The sequence below is a fragment of the Lolium rigidum genome, chromosome 6 (genome assembly GCF_022539505.1).
Source record: "Lolium rigidum isolate FL_2022 chromosome 6, APGP_CSIRO_Lrig_0.1, whole genome shotgun sequence".
NCBI lineage: Eukaryota > Viridiplantae > Streptophyta > Magnoliopsida > Poales > Poaceae > Lolium > Lolium rigidum.
Genome location: NC_061513.1, coordinates 10,525,353 through 10,540,977, shown reverse-complemented (window position 1 = coordinate 10,540,977; position 15,625 = coordinate 10,525,353). Strand labels below are relative to the sequence as shown.

The following is a 15,625-nucleotide window of genomic DNA, read 5'->3' as shown; positions in this document are numbered from 1 at the left end:
AGAACCGATCGACGGTTGGTTGAAGATAATTTAAATAGCTGGAACATGTGATACGTGTGGGAATTTGAATAATCACTTCCCTGCCCGCTTGCCGGGTACACCCACGTGCTCCTTGTTGTAAGCTACGCCTTAAAATCAATCGTTCACAACAGGCACGATGCCGTGCATGTGGCAAATCTTTTTCTGTACTAGCGTGATCAAATCGATCAGCTAGCTTCAGCTCTGCCTCTGGTACGTGCGCTTCTTTGTCGCAGGGGCCAGAGATCGAGCCGCTCCTCCTCCCGGAACAGCGCATAGGGGATGGCCGTCACAGCGGCGGCTGTTCTGGTCCTTGTGCTGCTGTCCTACTCCGGCCCTCTGTGTCCCAGGCTGGTCCGGGCATCGCCGTCGCCGCCGGAGCCCGTCGCGCTAACCCTCCTCGCTTGCGCCAAGGAGAAGGGAGCAGGTACGCGGATCCGATGGGTTGTTTACCCGGCCCATTCCCATCCCGAGTCTCGAGATAATTTGGAATTACAATGGGACTTCATTTCAGTGTGCTTGGATGGAACGCCACCGGGCTACCACCTGCAGAGAGGCTCCGGGTCAGGATCTAGAAGTTGGCTCATTCACCTAGAGGTACCATGCATCAATCACTCACCAATTTTCCTATCTATTAGTGTAATGGTATGTTCTTTTTCATGTCTAAGCAAGCAGCGAACCAGAAAATTACAAGAATACAAAATTGAAGATGAGATGATCTTCCCATGTTCTTAATTCTACAATGTTCGTAACTTTGAGACGAGACCTGGCTGCTCATGGTCAGTTTCTGCTGCCATTAAGCAGATGGTTCTCTACATTTCTTTTATTCGATAAAAAATATGTCTTCCTAAATGATTGGGATGTTTAGCAAACATACTCAAGGCTGTCAGGGCCGTTAATTCATTGATCTATATTAGTTCATTTCAAAAGACATGCCTACATGATTGGGATATTTAGCAAGTAGACTCAAGGGTGCCAGGGCCATTGGTTGATTGAATTTTTTTTTTGAATTCAAAATATCTAGGGAGGAGGCTGGTGCAACACAGTCGAGAGTTGTTCCGACCGCAGAATGTCCATGTTGGGTTCATCGAACTTCATGAAACCGATAGAGTTCGCCGGTAATGGGATCCTAGACAGTGACCCGCAACTGAATCCCGGTAAGTACTCATGCTTCTCTCTCACACACCACACCTACCATCCATAGCTATTTGTCTCATCATTTTACTTATATTTCCTTCCTATTTCTGTTTGTTTGAATAAGGTCAGGCTTTGATAGATTTTTTCCTGTTCGTCCTTTCAATAATTTTAATTGGCACATTGTTAGATTTCTACAACTGGAACAGAGTTCGTGTACGGTACTGCGATGGGGCATCCTTTTCGGGGGACGCGGAAGCTCGAGCGCAGGTAACATTTCTGAATCGTGGTTCATCGGTGCTGCTTTTGTTCCTTGAAGTGATGTTCCGTTGGTAATGATGTAGGATGGAAGCATACTTCACTTCAGAGGATTGCGCATCTATGAAGCAGTAATTGATGAACTCATGGAAAAAGGACTTTCCAGTGCTACACAGGTCATACTTCATTTACCGATTGAACACAATTTCTTAGAAAGATACATCACTTCTGGATTTTGCCTCTGTGCCAACACATTTCAGGCCCTCCTCGTGGGTTGTTCTGCCGGTGGTCTAGCCACGTTGCTGCATTGCGATAATTTTAGTGCAAGATTTTCTCAGGAGGCTTCAGTTAAATGCCTTGCTGATGCCGGGTTTTTTCTTGACGCGTAAGACTCCTGCAAATAACTGTAATTCACTAACATTGCACCTAAACTAACGTACCACTATTTGTCCTGGCAGAAGGAATATATCTGGAGAAAGGTCCTTTCGCTCTGCCTTTGATGGAGTTGTTCAACTCCAGGTTAGTCTCCGGACATTTCTACAATTTTTTTTATGTCGTTAGTCTTGTGCAAACAACCGGGAGAACATTGTAACATTTTCTTGTCCAAGTAACATAGCCACTGAGTTCTCCTCCCCTCTTTTCTCATACATTTGTACCAGAATGTTAGAAAAGTGTTGCCCAAGAACTGCCTTGCCAACAAGGACCCATCCGAGGTAGATTCCGCTGTATAATTTGATTTACGGCCAACACTTATGCCTTGCATCACATTATGTCACTAAGTTCATTAGCTGATATAATGTTGCTCCTAGTGTTTCTTCCCAGCTGAGCTTACTAAGAGTATCCACACACCCGTGTTTATTCTCAACTCTGCCTATGATTCATCTCAGGTACGTTTCTACTTTCTTTTTGTTCTTATATCCGCTTCTCTGTATTAAAATTCTCACTGTTCTACCTTATGTACCTTTGTCGTAGATACGATACATTCTTGCACCAGACTCATCTGATCCTGATAAGTTGTGGTTGAGTTGCAAGGATAACATCAAAAATTGCAATTCCATACAAACTCAAGTGCTTCATGGTTGGCTTAGCTTGTCAATCAGTTTTCTCTCCTCTTTCAATAGTACTTCTACCTTTTACCTTTCCTGAAACACTAAATAGTTGCTCTTGTTTGTCGATAGGATTTAGGAATGCAATGGTCAATGACATGAAGGTCGCCCAGGTGAAGGAGGATTGGGGCATGTTTATTGATTCATGCTTCACTCACTGCCAAGCACACTATGGCATCTCTTGGAATTCACCAATCTCCCCAAGGCTTGGAAATAAGGCACGTAGTTAAAGAAATTCACTGTCCTATTATCTGTGTTATCTTTGAAGCACTAGGTAGTTACTTGGCTTAATATATTTTGATTACCAATTTGTGAAGCAGACCATTGCAGAGGCGGTTGGAGATTGGTACACTGGAAGAAGGCAAGGAGTTAAATATAATGACTGCAAGTACCCGTGCAACCCAACTTGCAGCAGTCTGTTGCCTACACCTCCATGATTCATTAATACATTGAACATTGTCGAGATTTACTGTGTAAAGATTCAAGAAAAAAAGGACAATAACACCAGTCAATAAGTATGGTCGATGATTGACAATTGCCTTGAGTGAAAATGTCAATTGTGTGAAAAATCAAACTATTTATAGTTTGAGCACCAAATAACCATGGGAAATTCCCCCCCAAAAAGATGTGTTATTTTATTAATTCATCAAACGTCGCATCAAAACTCAAATTCATAGTTCTTTCGTGGAGAAAAAATATATAGAATTCACCGTTTCCTATCGTGGTTAAGTTGCAAAGTCAGGCTCGACTGGCTTGATGTGGTTGGGTGACGTCATGCACTGTGAAGTTCTTCGTGCCCGGTAGCGATTGACAATTGCGTCAAGCAAAGATGTTGATTGCGTGAAAAAGTAGATCTATTTATAGTTCAAGCACGAAATAAGCATGGGAAATTTCCCTAAAAAAGAGGTGATACTTTATTAATTCATTGAACCTTGCATCGAAATTCAAATTTATAGTATTTTTTGTGGATAAAGAAATATCATCAGCTCCTGTCTGGTCGTGGTCAAGTTGCAATGACAATATCCAAAACTGCAAGTCTACACAAATTGAATTTCTTAATGGCTAGTTTATAGTTAGTCGTGGTCAAGTAATCATATTTTGTTCTTTTTGCGCGCGGGAGTCTGTTTTATCTTTGATTCATTGGACAACCATGTGCAGTCGCTTGCATTGTTATATATATTTTTAATTAATATTTTATTATATGGAGCAGACCAGTCCGGAGGCTGTGGCATCAAGGAAGAAGCCAAGGAGCGAAAGAGATCGAGCGCGAGTGCCCATAGAGAGCCCAACCTGTAGCAGCCAGTTGCCTCCATGATCCATTTTTACTAGTAGCTACATTTGACCGCGCCGGAAAATTTTACTATTGTGGCGCTTCAAAAAAAGAAAAGAAGAGGCAAACCGAACATTCATAATACACTTCTGCTCCGGTGCTCCCCCTTGGCAAATGTCAGGCCTCGTCAAAAATAAGGACGGTTAAGATCTTTGTATACCCCTTCGTAAACGGGGTTATGATTGTAAAATTTAAAAATCTAATATGTACGTACGACCCTCTAGAGGGCCGTATGGCCCGCGTTGTCTTGTACGTAAAGTGTACTACTACGGTGACGTTCGTGTACAAAATAGGCAGGACATATAAAATGGTCGTGGGCGTCTTCTTATACATCGCCCCACAATCTGTTCTCAAATCAGAAACGAAAATACCTTATGTATACATATATATAGACATACATTAGATGGACATGGGTCAGCGGGTCTAAGGTTGGAAAACAAAACAAAAAATGAATACAACCTCTCAGTTAGTGGGGAGCACCGGAGCAGGACTCGTCATAATAATGTGTTCTGCATCGGAGCGTAGAACATGTGGCTGTGTACATGGATCGTTGTAAAGGTCTGGACATTTCATTCTTCCTAAAGCAGGTGGCTGTGTGCAGTTGACTGATAAACAGGTCGGGACATTTCCTTCTTGCTCCAGTAAAAAAAGGACGAGAAAAATTCAGTGCAAAACGCAAGCAAGGAGTGGTAGAAGTGCTCGGCACAACGCAAGCACAAACTGAAAAGATTGAAGCATACTAAAGTAGTATCAAGCAACGGCGCACCAGACAGTTGGTTGAAGCATTCAAACTGTAAATCTTGAGCGCGAAGATGTGGTGGCGGCAACCAACGGTGGAGGCCGGGGTGGAGTCCACCACCGCTGTCGAGATAAGAAATCATGTAGCCCGCCTCCAAGCGACCTACGGCCAAAGAAACAACAATGGCGCCGGGGGCAACCGAGCCGCTCCTCGCCCCGCCGCGGCAGCAGCGCCGGCGCCGCGCATGGGGACTCGCCGTGACGGCGGTCCTGGTCCTGCTACTGTTCCTGCTGTCCGCCTCCGGCCCTCTCCGTCCCAGGCTGTTCAGCTCGTCGCCGGAGCGCGTCCCGCTCACCCTCCTCGCCGGCGCCACGGAGAAAGGAGCAGGTACGTTCGCGGTGTTCATCCGACGTTGTATCAGAATAGCTTATTTCTTGCATTAATCCATCCATTTCAGTGTGCTTGGATGGAACCCCGCCGGGGTACCACCTGCAGAGAGGCTCCGGCGACGGGGCCAACAAATGGCTCGTCCATCTAGAGGTAGTACCATCATCCATCAGTCACCCTTTTTTTCCTGATATATAAATTGCTAGAGTACGTTTTTTCATTTCTGGCATTAATTAGCCAGCAGAAAATTGAAAATCAAATATCAAATTGAAGATGAGACAGTCTTCCCGTGATCTTTCTTATAATTTAAAATATTGAGATAGAGATCGACCTGGGTTCTAATCAATTTTTGCTGCCACTAAGCATGTGGCTCCGTGGACTTTTATTCCATATAAGAAGATGCCTTCTTATGATTGTGGTTGGTGAGCAGACGGACTCAAGGCTGGCAGGCCAATTAGTTGACATATATTTTTCGATAAAGAGTGCTTTATTATTTCAAATGTTTAAGCATTACACTCAGTGTATCAACGTCCGACGGATAAAACATGAAAATAAATAGTTCGACAGAAGGAGACACAAATGGCGGTGCAACGGCATCTAAGACAATGATAGTCCTATTCGAAGACTAGTACATTTTACAAAAGATATATTTTATATTTTTTTTTAAAAAATGTGCACTTTTTATAACTAAAACGTGCTTTGAGATAGAGACCTGGGTCCTAATTTCTTCGCCAATAAGTAAGCTTTTTATTTTTTTTCTACTTGAAAACACCCAGGGAGGAGGCTGGTGCAGCACAATCGAGGATTGTTCGAACCGTAGAATGACCGCGTTGGGCTCATCCAATTTCATGAAGCCGATACGGTTCGCTGCTGCCATTCTCGACAGCGATCAGCTGCAGAATCCTGGTAATTGTTGATTGTTCTTTCTCATTTACCACTCCCTATTTGTTGCATTGTTCCTCTTTCTCTTTGTTTGGATGAAATCAGGCTGACTTCTTTACCTATTTGATGATAGTATGTCCTTTAACTAATTTTGATTGACACATTGGTTAGATTTCTACAACTGGAACAAAGTCTATGTAAGATACTGCGATGGAGCGTCATTTTCTGGGGATGCAGACGGTCGGGCGCAGGTGGTTTTTCTGAATCCTCGTCCAACACTTGTTCTTTTGGTTGCTTCAAAATGATGATGTTCTGTTGGTAATGATGTAGGATGGAAGCACACTTTACTTCCGAGGATTGAACATCTATGAAGCGGTTATTCATGAACTCATGGAAAAAGGACTCTCCAATGCTACACAGGTCATACTCAATCTTTGTAAACTTGGTGTTTTGGGCAATCTTAGCGCTTTGTTCTCAATACAAAGACGTGCTTCCAGGCATGTTCAACAAAAAATGTTCTTGCAGTTTCAGCAACAACCTTTAGTTATCTAGTTGAGAACAAGACCATGTGAAAATGAAGTAACCTCAGTTTCCTTTACATTCCAGGCTCTACTTACAGGTTGCTCTGCTGGTGGTGTAGCCGCAATACTGCATTGTGATGATTTTAGCGCAAGATTTTCTCAGGAGGTTGCAGTTAAATGCCTTGCTGATGCTGGATTTTTTCTGGACGTGTAAGACTCTTGAAAATATATGTGAAATCTACTAGCATTGCACCTGAACTGAAGTAACTTTTCTTTGGCAGAAAGGATATATCTGGAGAGAGATCCTTTTGGTCTGTCTATGATGGAGTTGTACAGCTCCAGGTTAGCTGTTAGACATGCTTGAAATTTTGGACGGCATGCCTTATTTTATACTGAAAATTTCTAATCATCTTGTAGTCCTTTTTGTACTTTTCTCCAAACATGACAATAAACAAGGAAACTATTTGTAAACCATAGATTTTCCATGCGGCTAGTCTTGTAACAACAGTCAGCAGAAGATTGCCTATTTTCTGTGCATATTGTTTTTTTTTTAGAAAATGGGAGCTTAGATTACCCTTTGTACTAAATGCCATAGTGTCATTCTAGTCTCGTTTTGTTTGCTAAATTATTTCAGAATGTTAGAAAAGTCTTGCCCAAGGACTGCCTTGCAAACAAGGAGCCAACCGAGGTAGCTTTCTTTTATAATTCGACTTCCTTCACACACTTACACATGTCATCAGATTATGTGAGTATGTTCAATATCTGACATAATGTTGCTCCTAGTGTTTCTTCCCAGCTGAGCTCATAAAGTACATCCGCACCTCCATGTTTATTCTCAACTCTGGATATGATTCATGGCAGGTAACTTTCAATATTCTCTTCTGGTTATTATATTCATTTCTCTATATTAAAATTTCCACTGTTCTACCTATGGTTTCGCTACAGATACGAAACGTTATTGTACCAGGCTCATCTGCTCCTGATAATTCTTGGTTGAGTTGCAAGGACAACATCCGGAACTGCACTTCCAAACAAATTGAAGTTTTTGATGGTTGGCTTAGATTGCCAATCTGTTTTTTCTCCTTTTGTTAAACTTAGCACCTCTGCCTTTTCTCTTTTATGAGACACTAAATGGCTTCTCTTCTTCATCAACAGAGTTTAGGAACACAATGGTTAACAACTTGAAGCTCGTCGAAGATAAGGAGGACTGGGGCATCTTCATCGATTCATGCTTCACTCACTGCCAAACACTCTCTCGCATCTCTTGGAATTCACCAACCTCCCCGAGGGTTGGAAATAAGGTAAGGAGTTAAAATATCCACTATCATATTAGTATGTTATCTTCAATGAACCTTGTTATTGATTGGATTTATATACTTCCATTATCATTTGCTGGGGCAGACCATTGCAGATGCTATTGGAGATTGGCACTCTGGAAGGAGCCATGGAGAGAAAGAAATTGATTGCGAGTATCCGTGCAATCCAACATGCAGCAGTCTGTTGCCTACATGATTTGTTACTGCATTCGAGCAATTCAGTTCTTCAAATAAAATTGGATGATTTGTGGTCTACATTGGACCTGTCAAGATTACTATGTAAAGAATCAAGAAAAGGGGTAATACCAACAATCATCATTTTGTATACTCCATGGAAGTGAAAATTGAGGATCATATGGAATGATAATAAATATGGTCTGATGAATGAAAATTGCATCGAGTGAAGAAGTGAAGTTATTTATAGTTCAAGCACCAAATCATTATGAGAATTTCCCCAAAATGATAAATTATTTTATTAAATCATTAAAACTTCCTTCAACATTTCAATTTCAATTTTATTTGTTTGCAGAAACAAAACGAGATCCCTAACCTTGTATGCTAAGAATGGGAAACGGATTCAATGAAAAAATTTAACACCCTAAATCTGGCCTTCTTGAAACTTTTCAAAAAAAAAACATTTCACCCTTAATTAAAATTTGCATTTGCTTTTCTTATGTCTCTCTTTGTTCCCAAACTTTGGGAAAGCTTGAGAATATTTGGATTTATCTCCTAAACTTTTGAGGATATGATATGTGATGATCTATTCCATTTTTTCCAAACCCAAATATTTCAAAATCAATTTTCTTATTTATTTATTTAAAGAAAAAATCCCTATTTCTAGCCTTACAAAGGAACACTAGTTTATATGCTTCTGAAAACTATCAAAAAATTGGTAGTGACCCCTATGTCTCATAGACACTACTTACGCAAATATATTCCATTATCAATTTGGACCAACATAATTTTTTTTGCAACATTCTCTTTCTGGCCATTTCTTATTCCTTTTCAAATACTTGGCAAAATATTTTTCTTTGATAAAACAAAGGCCAAACTAGGTGCCAATATAGTTCATTAACAACATACCAAAATCTTATATCATGATCAAATCACTCCCCTCAACAAAAGCTTCCAAACCTTTCCGCTGATATGAATTTTGAAAATATTTTCATTACCTAGTTTTGAATTTCCCAAAACTATAGATATGAAAGTTGTAGACTTTTGCATTTGGCGTACAACAATGATCAAAATCCCATCCCAAACAAAGAAGAACAATACCCACATGACATCGATGTTGATGTCAGCATGCCCAAAGTGGCACTCACCACCTTGCTGAGCATGTCCGTGAGTGCCGACAGTTTTTGGTCGTCTCCGATTATGCTGCCCTCTCCTCGCCACCAGGTCAGCCACATCACATACAACTCACAGCACCTCCATATGACACCCCCTCCTTCCTCCATGAGACAACACTATGGCAGCAGCATCTTCAAGATTAGCAGCAACACCTCCAAAAGCATCAACACCATTCTCTGCTCCAAGGACATCCACTGCATCATATACTGGTACGGGTTAGTGGAAGGAAGAGACTGTTGACAAGTAAGATGAAGGGCTTTCTCACTGCTGGAAAGTTTATCTATCGTCAGGATCCACCTGCTCCTACACCGGATGCATAATGTGTATCCTCTCAAAACTGCCTATGAGAATATTCATGCTATTTGGTGTTTAGACTATGTTGTAAGCAAAGAGATTATGCACATGTAAGAATGTTTCTGTTCATTTTGGTGTTTAAGACTATGCTGTAAGCAAGAAGAGAATGGAAATGTGAAAATATTTGTGCCTATTTTGGTGTTAAGAGGATGTTGTTGACAACAAGATTGTGGTCTGTGAGAATATTCATATAATTTGCTAGTTTAAGAATATTCAGAGTCACTTTTAAGGTTTGTCAACAACTCTCGAAAAACCTCGAGGGTTCTCGACAAACCTAAATGGTCACTTTTTATGGCTGTTGACAACTCTCGAAAAAACCTCGAGGGTTCTCGACAACCCTACATGTCTCACATCTAAGGGTTGTCGACAACTCTCGAAAAAACCTTGAGGATTCTCGACAAACCTAAATGTCTCACTTCTAAGGATTGTCGACAACTCTCGAAAAACCTTGAGGGTTGTCGATAACCCTAAAATCTCACTTATTAAGGTTGTAGACAACTCTCAAAAAACCTCGAGGGTTTTTGACTGCCCTAATTGGTCACTATTTATGGGTTTCGACAACTCTCGAAAAACATGAGGGTTCTCGACAACTCTAAATATCTCACTTCTAAGGGTTGTCGACAACTCCTGAAAAACCTCGTGGGTTCTTGACAACCCTAAATGTTCACTTCTTGGGGTTGTCGACAACTCTCGAAAAAATTTCGAGGGTTCTCGACAACCCTAAATGGTCATTTTAAGAGTGTTTCGCCACAAACTTGAATTTAACCACAACACATAGTACATTAACAATATAATGTTCAACATCACAACAACAATATTGCTACTAGCATTTTAACAGTGCAACTAACATGCCAACAGGCAATTTAAACTACATTTAGTTCAACAATTCTTCACTAACATTACTTAGGGCTACACATTGCCACTAGACAGTACTTAGGGCTACACATTACCACTAGACTACTACAGCTTATTCATCACATATGTGCTTGATTTTTAGCAACATTTCCTTGCTAGCATTGCTCAACTTAAGAATACCGTACAACTGATACTCCATCTTCTTCTTCTCCTCCTTCAGAATCATATTTTTCTTTTCCTATTGTTCCTGCATCAACCTCATTTTTTGTCACCGGCAATCTTGCCCTCCTTCAACATAGCAACTTCATCACTGGCTTTCATCAACTCATTCTCAAGGTGAGCCTTTATATCCCTCAAATTTTTCTCCTCGGTTCCATTCACTATATTGTCATAGTTTTGCTGCATAAACTATATCTTAGTATCATTCATGAACTTGGCCACATCAGCCATCATAATGGAGTACTTTTTATCCACCTTTATCTTCTCCTCATTCAGATCTTTCACCAGTTTGCCATTCTCAATCTTCTCATCTAAAAGTGCATTATGCATGTCATGATACATTCCCCACAGCTTCAGTAGTGTGTTCTTCATTGTCTGTGGCCACTCATCATCTAGCCAAGAGTGGAACCCATAATTCTCAATATACTGCATATATCAAATATATTCATTATTACTGTATATTATTACATCCAACAAATGAATAGAGCTACTGGCTAAATGGCCAACATGTTTATTAAACTACTGGCTAAATGGTTGCCCATCTACTGGCTAAATGGTGATCAGCTACATTGGCACTAATTCAGAGCAACAACAAATGAACATAGGTGCAAAATTGAGTGGACAGAGCAAATACTACTAATTCGGAGAAAAACTGCTAATTTAGCTACTATTTCAGAGCAACAACTACTGATTTAGAGCAAGTACTGCTAACATAAATTGACAGCCGGTGTTAGAAATACGTAGCAGCAAGAACACTCAGCGAGAACACACGTACCCCTTGCATAGAACACATGTAGAAGCGATGACCAGTGTTCGTGCCTTCAAAAGCGATGGGCTTTACCGACTCCTTCCCATGGAGGACGCACACCTCCGGGCAATCTGCCTACAACCTGATGAATGTAGGTTCGTCACACGTGTCTGTGCAGTAGTCAATCGTGCTAAAGTCCTAATTACGCATAAATTCATCCTCATTAGACCAAAATCAAGGAGAAATCGAAAATTCCCAAATCTGGGCGAAACCCTAGCCCTAGATGCGGTGATAGGACCGAGCATTCACTTACCCCTGGCTAGGTAGGAGACGTGCTCGATGACTCACCGTCGTTCAAGCCGGGCATGGACGGCCGCTGACGACAAGCAACGACCAAATAATGGCAGTCGACGGCGATAGTGGTGCGGCATCCGAGAGGGGATGAGCGAGATAGAGGAGTGAGCGGGAGTGAGACATCGGTTGCTTTTGACTGGCCTGGGCTCACGGGTGGGTGGGCGCACAACCGCCCATTAATGGTTGTCTCGTCTGTCCATCTAGCATGGGCCACGCTAGCATCTCAGGTGGGGCCGGCATATCAAAAATTGTATCAATTTGATGCAAATCAAGGATTAGCTCGTTCGGCAAAAAACCTAGCAAAATCCATCGATTTTTTTGTTCTGCAAACGTAAAGTCGTAGTATCCAATAAATTTGAGTTGTAAAATGGCGGTTTTATGCTATTAACACACTGAAATGATTGAAGTCGTACTACTGGTAGCGAGCGCACCATCAGACGGTTGGTTGAAGAATTTGAAATTATAAATTTTCAGGTGGAAGATGTTGCGGAGTCGACACCACTTCTGCCATAAGAAACCAGGCAGCCTGCCTCCATACCGTGACACTGCCAAACAAACAGCAATGGCGGACACGACCGAGCCGCTCCTATTCCCCGCCCCGCACCCGAAACAGCGCCAGCCTCCGCCAAGAAGCCGAGCATGGGGATGTGGACTCACGGCGGCGGTTCTGGTACTTCTGCTCCTGCTGCTGGCCGCCTCCGACCCTCCCTGCTGCAGGCTGTTCGGCGCGCCGCCGGAGCCCGTCGAGCTGACCCTCCTAGCAGGTGCCACGGAGAAGGGAGCAGGTACGCGGTATTCATCCTGAGTATTGCTTCTTTCTTGCATGAACACATCCATCCGACTGGCAATGGGATTTCATTGCAGTGTGCTTGGACGGAACCCCGCCGGGGTACCACCTGAAGAGAGGCTCCGGCGACGGGGCCAGCAAGTGGCTCGTCCATCTAGAGGTAGTACCAATCTACCATCCATCCATCACTCATTCATTCTTTTACTCATAAATTGCCGTGTTTTTTCATATCTCGCATGAATTTAGCCAGCAGCAGATTTGGAAAAAAAAGTTCAAACTGAAGATAAGAGAATCTTTCAATCTTTACTTTTTATTTTAACAAATCGGATAGAGTCCCTACTACACTTTTTATTAAGCAAATTGGATCAAACGCACATGGATCCGTACGTACTACAATTTATTATTCGATAAAAAATGTGTTCTTACACGATTGGGCATGGTTAGCAAGTGGACTCATCGCTGGCAAGGCAAATAATTGATTGAGACCTACATTTTTCTAAATCAAACTATCCAGGGAGGAGGTTGGTGCAGTACAGTCAAAGATTGTTCGAACCGCAAAATGTCTGCATTAGGTTCATCTAACTTCATGAAACCGATACTGTTCGGCGGCGCAGGGATCCTCGGTAGTGATCAGCAACTAAATCCCGGTAATTGTTTAAGCTTCTCTTTTGCATACCACTCCTTATTTATTTGTTGCATCAATGTTCACGCGGTCCCTCTTGTTGTTCATTTGGATAAAGCCAGCTGATGAGACCTTTTTGATAAGTCCTTTCACTAACTTTAATCAGCTCTTTGTTAGATTTCTACAACTGGAACAAAGTCTATGTACGGTATTGCGACGGGGCGTCATTTTCTGGTGACACTGAAGGTCGGGCGCAGGTGAGTTTTCTGAATCCTGGTCTGATTTCGCTGTTTTGATTGCTTAAAGCGATGATGTTCTGTTGGTAATGATGTAGGATGGAAGCATACTCCACTTCAGAGGATTGCACATCTATGAAGCGGTTATTGATGAACTCATGAGGAAAGGACTTGCAAATGCTACACAGGTTGTACTTAATTTACCCATTTCACATGATATTTTCAGAACCATCTTTCGTGCATATATATCGCTCTGCCAGTTTCAGCAACACCCGCTAGCTATTTTGTTGCAAACAAGACCATGCGGAAATGAAGCAACCTGACTTTCCTTCACATTTCAGGCCCTTCTTACAGGTTGTTCTGCTGGTGGTTTAGCCACGATACTGCATTGCGATGATTTTAGCGCAAGATTTCCTCGGGAGGTTTCAGTTAAATGCCTTGCTGATGCTGGCTTTTTTCTTGACGTGTAAGACTCTTGAAAATAGATGTGATCCACTAGCAGTGCACCTCAACTAAAGTACCTTTACTTTGCAGAAAGGATATATCTGGAGTACGGTCCTTTTGGTCTGTCTATGATGGAGTTGTTCACCTCCAGGTTTGCTGTAGGACGTGCTTCAAACTTTAGGAGATATGCGTTCTTTTATAATCAAGTCTTTTGTTAGTGTTGTTAACATACTTGTACTTTTATCCAAAACATGGCTACTAGAAAAGGATTTGTAAAAACAATGTTTTTTCATGCAGTTAGTCTTGTGAACATCACACTTTTCCCTATCCAAGTAATTGATGCCACTTAGTACCAAAATCCATTGAGTTGTTTCTCCCTTTATTTTTCTGCTAATTTTTTTCCAGAATGTTAGAGAAGTGTTACCTAAGGAATGCCTTGCCAACAAGGAGCCAACCGAGGTACTTTCTCTTGTATAATTTGATTTGCTTCCCATACTTACGCCTGCCATCAGATTATGTCAGTAAGTTCATTAGCTGACATAATGTTGCTCCTAGTGTTTCTTCCCAGCTGAGATTATAAAGAGCATCCGCACCCCTATGTTTATTCTCAACTCTGGGTATGATTCATGGCAGGTACTTTCCAATATTTTCTTCATGTTCTTTTATCCACTTTTCTTTGTTGATGTTCACACAATTTTATTACTGATTCTTCCTCATAGATACAAAACGTCCTTGTACCAGTTTCATCCTCTCCTGATAAGTCATGGTTGAGTTGCAAGAATAATATTCGAAACTGCAATTCCACACAAATTCAAGTTCTTGATGGTTGGCTTAGCTTGTGAATCTTTTTTTTTTCTCTTCTTTCATTTAGTACTTCTGCCTATTCTCTTCTGAAAAACAAAACACTTGCTTTTCTTCATCGATAGGGTTCAGGAATTCAATGGTTAATAACCTGAAGGTTGTTGAAGATAAGGGGGACTGGGGCATGTTCATCGATTCATGTTTCACCCACTGCCAAACGCTCTATGGCATCTCTTGGAATTCACCAATCTCCCCAAGGCTTGGAAACAACGTAAGGAGTTTAAAATGCACTATCAGACTATCCACGTTATCTTTGACGCATTGTGTTGCTGCTTGGATTGATACATTTTGGTTACCATTTTGTGTCGCAGACTATTGCAGAAGCTGTTGGAGATTGGTACTCTCGAAGGAGGCAAGAAGTGAAACAGATTGACTGCGAGTATCCGTGCAACCCAACATGCAGCAGTCTGTTGCCAACATAATTTGTTACTACATTGGTACGCGTCGGGATTACTATGCAAAGAATCAAGAATACAAGGGGAAAACCAACAGTTACCATGTTGTATATCCGTGTCAATGTAAAAATAAGGATTATTTAAAATGAAAATAAGTATGGTAAGATGAATGTCAATTACTCCAGTTGAAAAAAATGAAATTATTTATAGTTCAAGAACCAAATCATTATGAGGATTTCCCCCCAAAAGAGGAATTTTTTTTAGGCTGGACAGTGGGTTTCCCCACTATGTGTACTTTTATAAAAAATCAGTGAAGTGTTGTACAAATATTGTTGCTAGAGATTAGCAACGAACTATTAGGCTTCAAACCTAAAGAAAAGAGGAGTTATTTTATCAATTCAGTAGAAGTTGATTAAGCAATTCAATTATGCGTTTTTTTGGGTCGGAGAAACAAAATACAAAATCCCAAACCTTGTAAGATGAGAATGGAAAAAGGATTAAATGACAAAAGTTATTGAGCACACAGATAATCTCCTTATCGGTTCTAGGAACATAAATTTATTTAGAGCAAGAGAAATTCGATATATCTCTTTAGTTCTTGAATAGTTAAGAGATATTCGGAAAATCTCAGCACCATATGCCGTTCAACGATGGCTCTGCCAAAAATGACCATATTTTCTCTGTTGGTCCCATCTTCCCCTGTTGCACT

The 15,625-nt window shown here is 41.3% G+C and overlaps 3 protein-coding genes across 3 annotated transcripts; all 3 read left to right on the top strand.

Annotated features, from left to right (window-relative positions):
- The first annotated feature begins 300 nt into the window (after nt 1–300).
- On the top strand, nt 301–2,953 carry LOC124662156 (pectin acetylesterase 5-like). Its single transcript, XM_047200034.1, has 12 exons — nt 301–445; nt 533–615; nt 1,043–1,175; nt 1,343–1,422; nt 1,497–1,586; nt 1,671–1,795; nt 1,869–1,929; nt 2,070–2,123; nt 2,220–2,297; nt 2,383–2,488; nt 2,589–2,734; nt 2,837–2,953. The coding sequence occupies exons 1-12, from the start codon at nt 301–303 to the stop codon at nt 2,951–2,953; spliced, it is 1,218 nt and encodes a 405-aa protein (XP_047055990.1).
- A 1,814-nt stretch (nt 2,954–4,767) lies between these two features.
- On the top strand, nt 4,768–8,082 carry LOC124661206 (pectin acetylesterase 5-like). Its single transcript, XM_047199067.1, has 12 exons — nt 4,768–4,972; nt 5,043–5,125; nt 5,749–5,878; nt 6,026–6,105; nt 6,185–6,274; nt 6,461–6,585; nt 6,657–6,717; nt 7,010–7,063; nt 7,159–7,236; nt 7,321–7,426; nt 7,531–7,676; nt 7,777–8,082. The coding sequence occupies exons 1-12, from the start codon at nt 4,768–4,770 to the stop codon at nt 7,885–7,887; spliced, it is 1,269 nt and encodes a 422-aa protein (XP_047055023.1). The 3' UTR covers nt 7,888–8,082.
- A 4,051-nt stretch (nt 8,083–12,133) lies between these two features.
- LOC124661205 (pectin acetylesterase 5-like) lies at nt 12,134–15,131 on the top strand. The gene is made up of 12 exons (XM_047199066.1): nt 12,134–12,356; nt 12,436–12,518; nt 12,873–13,005; nt 13,158–13,237; nt 13,315–13,404; nt 13,558–13,682; nt 13,751–13,811; nt 14,066–14,119; nt 14,216–14,293; nt 14,380–14,485; nt 14,587–14,732; nt 14,833–15,131. Exons 1-12 carry the CDS (start codon nt 12,134–12,136, stop codon nt 14,941–14,943), a joined length of 1,290 nt encoding a protein of 429 aa, XP_047055022.1. The 3' UTR covers nt 14,944–15,131.
- The last annotated feature ends 494 nt before the right edge of the window (nt 15,132–15,625 follow it).